Source organism: Zea mays, chromosome 7 (genome assembly GCF_902167145.1).
Source record: "Zea mays cultivar B73 chromosome 7, Zm-B73-REFERENCE-NAM-5.0, whole genome shotgun sequence".
In the NCBI taxonomy this organism is placed as follows: Eukaryota; Viridiplantae; Streptophyta; class Magnoliopsida; order Poales; family Poaceae; genus Zea; species Zea mays.
Window position 1 is genome coordinate 177,207,958 of NC_050102.1, and position 6,184 is coordinate 177,214,141.

The 6,184-nt window shown below is 49.8% G+C and overlaps 1 protein-coding gene across 1 annotated transcript; it reads right to left on the bottom strand.

Moving 5' to 3' along the window:
• Positions 1 to 4,113: 4,113 nt before the first annotated feature.
• LOC100284091 (uncharacterized) lies at positions 4,114 to 5,984 on the bottom strand. The gene is made up of 7 exons (NM_001156989.2): positions 5,816 to 5,984; positions 5,620 to 5,685; positions 5,430 to 5,527; positions 5,199 to 5,324; positions 4,876 to 5,097; positions 4,645 to 4,710; positions 4,114 to 4,533 (listed from the first exon to the last, which is right to left on the bottom strand). Exons 1-7 carry the CDS (start codon positions 5,859 to 5,861, stop codon positions 4,363 to 4,365), a joined length of 795 nt encoding a protein of 264 aa, NP_001150461.2. The 5' UTR covers positions 5,862 to 5,984; the 3' UTR covers positions 4,114 to 4,362.
• Between the last annotated feature and the right edge of the window lie 200 nt (positions 5,985 to 6,184).

The window sequence follows — 6,184 nt, forward strand, 5'->3', positions numbered from 1 at the left end:
GAAGTGGCTGATAAAGTCAAAGGCAAAAACATCGTTATTGGCGATCCTCACACTTCAAATATATCATAAGAAGAGATTGCTCGGAAGGCTCCGGACAAGAAGACTAACAAGTTCGGAGGCACCGGGGGGGCAAACTCAATTGAGGAGTCGAGCACGTCAACCTAACCCGAGCATCACGGACGGTCCAGCACCTACGTGCAAACGGTCCGGTGCTCAAACAGACGGTCCGGTTAACTCAGCTAGACAGTCCGCCCACGGCCAGAGGCGTCAGCGTCCACACAAAGCAAGGAAAGAAACGCAAGGGCAAAGCACACATGGTCGGTTGGTCAAAGCTGGCCCTAGTTTTGATCAGTTGCTCTCCAAATGTGCTAGCAAGAAGGTCGTTCTATGTGATCTGCCAACAAAGAAACCCCGGTCACCCGCTAAAACAAAACGGTCGAACAAAACGGCCCGAAAGGCGACGCAACAAGCATCGCCTATTCATCCTGTGATGCCAGAATGCTTTCCACCCGCCTACTCATTGTTGATATATTATCCTGTTCAAATATAGGATGGTACGACGATGAACTCATGGAATATGCATAATCCCTTTGTCTATTCAGGCTGGGGGCACCTCTATTTTATTCCTTTTGACCCATTAATCAAATGGTCATGGTCGAGAATGATGCAATCCAAAACGACCATTATGCATTGGGGCTCGATTGAATGATCACCATATTGGATTAAAAAGTTGGTGACTTACATCAGGCTTAGTTAACATACTTTTGGTTCGTCAACCTCCACCAAAAGGCAGGGGCATATGTTGAGTGCAGAAAATGACCGCGCGGACGGTCCGGCTCTGAGGCCGGACGGTCCGCGGTGGTGGTGCGAATGATTCGCGCATGCGCAGAATCAGTTAGGGTTCTGAGTTTCTCGCGGGATCTGTTATCTAAAACCGTGTGATTAGCTCGGGAAACGACTTGTAACGGGTACATACCTCCCCCTTTATATAGATGAAGGGCTATGACCGATTGACCCCCCACAATCGATCAAATCAAATATATTTACCAGTTTACCTTTTTGTTCTTCTAAATCCTAGGAGTAGGAGTAATTTAGTCTTAGGATTAGATCTAGTTTAGTCTTCCACAACAATCTCTACTCGACTCTATGTTGATTAGAGGAGCACCGGGCGGCCTGTCGACCCGGAGCAACCCCTTGGAACTCTCTCCCTCGACAGGATCTCTCATGGGGCGAGTTCTAGGGTTCTTTGCGGAGAAGAAGACCATCTGTGCTATCGCGGACCGTCTGGCCCCAGGCGTAGACCGTCCGACCCCAGGTGCGAACCGTCCGAAAGTGTGCATAGGAGAAGCCGCTCCTGCGCCAGGTCGCGGACCGTCTGACCTTGTGTCGCGGACCGTCTGCGTCTCCGCAGAGACCCCCACCAAGCGGTCTGTTTCCGTTTTTGACACCCGGATCAGTGCCAACAGTATCGACAGACAAGTTCAACCAAAAAAAAAGAATGGACAAAGCATTTTGTATATTTGCATTACATTCAGTACGTGGCATCCATTTGCACCACGGACCGCGCCATCTTCGATTCTTCGACGCCTGGAGCTCCGAGCAGCCATGAACGACGATCGGAGTAGAGGAGATGGACCGTCTCCGGAACAAAACAAGGAATGATGTGTTGTTGGAACTTGCTTGGCAGGAGTAATTATTAGCAAAAGAGAGAGAACGAAAAGATTATTGGCAACGACTGCTATGCAAGCCGTCCTTCTGTGCAAGCGTGCAAGCAAAACATGTGATCCATTAGATTACGATCCAACCACAGATACAACTATAGTTTGTTAGAGGTTTTTTATAAAGATTATTGAGATGATGGTGGAAGAGTTTAAGTGTTAAATATGATCTACGGTTGGATCACGATCTAATGATCAGATGGTTTGCTTGCACGCTTGTATAGAGGGACTGTTTGCATAGCAGTCGTTGCCAAGATTATTGTCTTATTCTTTCATCATCATCATCAACAACAACAACAACAACAACAACAACAATAATAATAATAATAATAATAATAATAATCATCATCATCATCTAGAACTAAAAAACCAATAAGTCCAGGAATCACAAAATCACCCACTAAAATGAGGGCATAGGCTCCTATATAAATGTGATCGAGGGAATGAATAAACCGGGTCAACACTCCCCATCAAGACGACTAGAGGTAGGTTGCGGTGCGGCTGTGGAAGCCAGGAGGACGGATTTGCTTGCATTGGCCTCAGACTGTCTGCAACGATCGACGCCAGCCGCTCCTCTCCCCTTGCATGGCGCCTGCAGGGGGCGCTCCACGCGCGCAGCGCTACCCCTGCAGCGCCCCTAGCGTGCCGTCCTCTTCTCTCTCCCCCTCAATCTAGGGGATCACTGTTCATCCCCTACAACACTGTGCTATGGGGTCACGAGTAATTGTTAGTAGATAAAAAATTGGTAGTAGATATAGAAAATGATATTTTATAGTTGTAGTGGGGTATAGAGAGAGTATTTAGGGGGAACCGCTGCGGGAGATGAAAATATAGGGAGTGAAATGTTGATGATGTGATTCAAAAAAGTGATATAGGGAGAAAATTTTAGGGGTAACGCTTGCGGATAGCCTCACCTGCCCAGACCCAGAGTGACGTGGCCCACTAGATGCAATGCGATGCTGGATCGATTGATCTGGCCAGGGCGTAGGGACTAGGGAATCAGGTGGGTGTAGGAAAGAGATTGGACATTGGGTTGATTAAAAAAGCATAAGTTTTTTTTAAATGGTGACGCGGGATGATCGACCGAACTAGTGTTTTATAGTAGTAAGGATAAGGACTTGAAAATTTAAGTGCCATAAAACTACGTTGAGCGACGTTGAGCGCAGAAAATGGTCTGCGGTCCGCCGTGGTGGCGTGGACTGTTCGCACGTGCGCAAAGTCAGTTAGCGTTTTGGATTTGTTAGCTAAGCCTGCGGGATTAACTCGGGAACCGACTTGTAACGGGTCTAGACATTCTCTTTATATAGATGAAGTGCTACAGCCGATTGAACCCCCACACAATCGATCTAATCACCTCTGCTTATCGTTTTTATCTTATAAATTAGGAGTACATTAAGTTTAGCCCTAGTTTAGCCTCCCTATACCTCAAATCTTCATCTCTTTTCGGCTCTACATCGACTAGAGGCGTCTTGGATGGCTTACCGAAGCTAAGACACACCCTAGAATCTCTCCTCCCTGACGGTGTCCCTCTCGAGAGGCGAGATCTAGGTCTGTTGTGAAGAAGACGACGCTCGACGCCATCGAGCCCCTGACGCAGACCGTCTGGACGTACACAGAGGAGTCGCTCCTGCGTCCAGGCCGCGGGCCATCCACGTCTCCGCAGAGAGCACCGCCAAACCGCCGTTTGGCGTTCAGATGGGCGCCAACAACCGCGAACTGTACACATGATAGCTGCTATCTCACAAGACCATACTAAATAAGCAACCAAACCGGCACACTTAATTAGTCCAAAGCAAAGAATATTATAGTACGGAGCATATGCACGTGTAGCATTTTCCGCGTGTGAGTTCTCTCGATTATGAAACTATTAGCGCATCAGGCACCACGTAGGAGTTTGTTCAGCATCATCATCCACTGGAATCAGCTATATACCTACCCATCCAATGATGATACATAGAAGCGAGAGAGTAGATGAAATGCTAGTACAGTCTATTCCTTTTTTTTGTTGCCGCCCTTCAATTATGAAGTGGACTAAATCAGATTTTAAACTTCGACGAAAGACTTAAACATTTGGAATGACTTCGACAATTCAGCGTGTATGTAAAATTTGTGGCACCAGAGTCCAATCCGTTATGCAAATTTGAGTTGACAGTGGAGGTGCACAGTTCTCACTTTTGAGCGACAATTTACATACCTTCACACAGTTCATCGCTTTTGAGCAACAATTTTACCTTCGCGCAATAAGCCACAATCATTCTATTTAGCTGTGTTGTCCAGATTCGAATCCAGAAACCTCTAGCACCGGCCACCGATAAAATATTGAGTCGTATCGACAGACAAGTTCAACCAAAACAAAAAGATTAACATCGTAAGAGAGATGGACAAAGCATTTTTTATATATATTTGCATTCAGTACGTGGCATCCATTTGCACCACGGACCGCGCCATAAAAAAGCACGGGCCGACAGGGATGAGCTATACAAACCTTATTACCCGTAACCGTAAAGTTCTGGTCTGGTACATACAGTAGTATTAGTTACCTCGGTCGGTACTTAATCAGGCACGAGAAATACTACACGGCAGCATTATATTACGTGGCCGTGACCTTGAGTCCGTGACGGTTAATGTCACATGGTATTATTGCTCAGGCAATCACTGTGGTCTCCACGGCGGTGGTGGACCGGAGGACGGCGTCGACGCGGTCGCCGGCGGCAGCGGCGGCGGCAACCTCCCAGAGCTCCGGCAGCGCCTCCTTGATGTTGTGGATGCTCTCCAGCGCCACGTCCGCCCCTGGCACCAGCGCCGAGCTCCCCACCTGCATGCGAAGGTTACCATGCATGGAGGGTTGCCGGTTGTCAGCATCAGCTGTCGATTGCAGAACGCACGCACGAACGACGCGGGGAGAAGAAACAGAGAAAACGCTCACGATGACGGTGCGGAAACCGGCGGCCTTCCCTGCGGCGATGTTGCGCGCGCTGTCGTCAAAGAACACCTGCGACGATGCGAGGGATATATATACGTACGGGAGTGGTGGGTGGGTTCAGGTTCAGTTGAGTCTCGGTGGAGAATGGAGATGAAGATGCAAGCAAGCAAGCGAGCACTGTGGTTTGGTTGTGGACCGACCGACGTGCTAGTGCCAGTGTGCTACCGTCCGTACCGTTCTCTCGGCGTCGAGCTTGGCGATCTCGATGACGGCTTCCATGGACGCCAGCGAGGGCTTGCACAGGATCGTCCCAGCACTGCCACTACTGTTCTTCTCGGTCTCGGTTGGTGGTCGCGGGTTGAGGGTCTCGAAGCAGACGATCCCTTGGAAGCAGTCCTGGAGGCCGAGCTTCTCCAGGACTCTGGCCGCGTGGGCCTTGTCGGAGTTGGTGAAGATCTGCATATACATGTTGTTGCACGTCCTTGCTTGTTGATGGAAACAAACAAACGAACAAACAATGAAATGAAGAGGAAGGAGTTGTGGCATGGGAGTCTCACGATCTTCCTCTGCGGCAGGGAAAGCAGCAGCTGCCTGAGCACCGGGTCAGGCTTCACCTTCTCGTACGGCAGCGTCCCGTGCACGCAGGCGTGGAAGTCGTCGTAGTCGAAACCGTACCCCAAAACCTATAGCACCGCGTAGGCGCAGCACACGAAGTCACGAACACACGATGACGACGATCCAGACCACACGAAACAGAACAGAAGCACCCCCAAAACCCAAGAGCTCACCTTGAGGCCGGCCATTGTGGTTCCATACTCCCTGTACAGGTCCAGGCACATCCTGGGGACCTGGCTCTCCTCGATCCGCAGCTTGTTCAGCATGTACTCTGCAGTATATTGGCCAGTCGCCCGTTGTATTATATTAACTCGCTACACCGCATGCAGAAACTTGGCTTGGAAGACGTTAGAAGACTTTTACCCTGTATGTTCTTGCGGCATGCTAGGTTGATGCCAAGGCTCAGCGGGTACAGAGTGTCGTCCATGTCTGCGCGTGCAAGGGCAGATGCATTTTTATTTTCTTTCAGAAGAAGAATGGCAAGCACAACAAGCAAACAAAAGAAGCAGGAGCAGCAGTCCATGGTTGCTGGGGTGGGTTATTTTGGTTCGGCCCTCACCGAACAGCAAGCAGTCGAACTTGGCTCCAGCAGCGTACGCCTCCATCTTCGATTCTTCGCCGTCCGTCAGTGTCCTCTGCACTGCAACGCAACGCAACGCAACGCAATCACCCTAACAGCCACTCACAAGCACGCTGTCCTGTAGCTGCACAGGTTGATGGCTTTTGCGCCTGCGTTCCGGATAGCAGGCCGCCGTGTGTATTTATACACGGAAACAATGCAAGGCCGCGGGCGCCTGGCCTTTGTTTGGCTTTGTTTGTTGGAGGATGACAGGCACGCATCGCATCGCATATTCGCATACGCATACGCATGACGGCGACGCCAGTCAGTCAGTGGGGTCTTCTCTGGATTGGGTTCGCCTATGCTGCT

Bases quoted from the DNA above. Each gene is read 5' to 3' on its own strand.
- LOC100284091 (NM_001156989.2), bottom strand. From the start codon at position 5,861: ATGGAGGCGTACGCTGCTGGAGCCAAGTTCGACTGCTTGCTGTTCG. The intron at 5,686-5,815 runs GTGAGGGCCGAA...TTGCACGCGCAG, and splicing joins GTTCGACTGCTTGCTGTTCG to ACATGGACGACACTCTGTAC. The intron at 5,528-5,619 runs GTAAAAGTCTTC...AATATACTGCAG, and splicing joins ATGCCGCAAGAACATACAGG to AGTACATGCTGAACAAGCTG.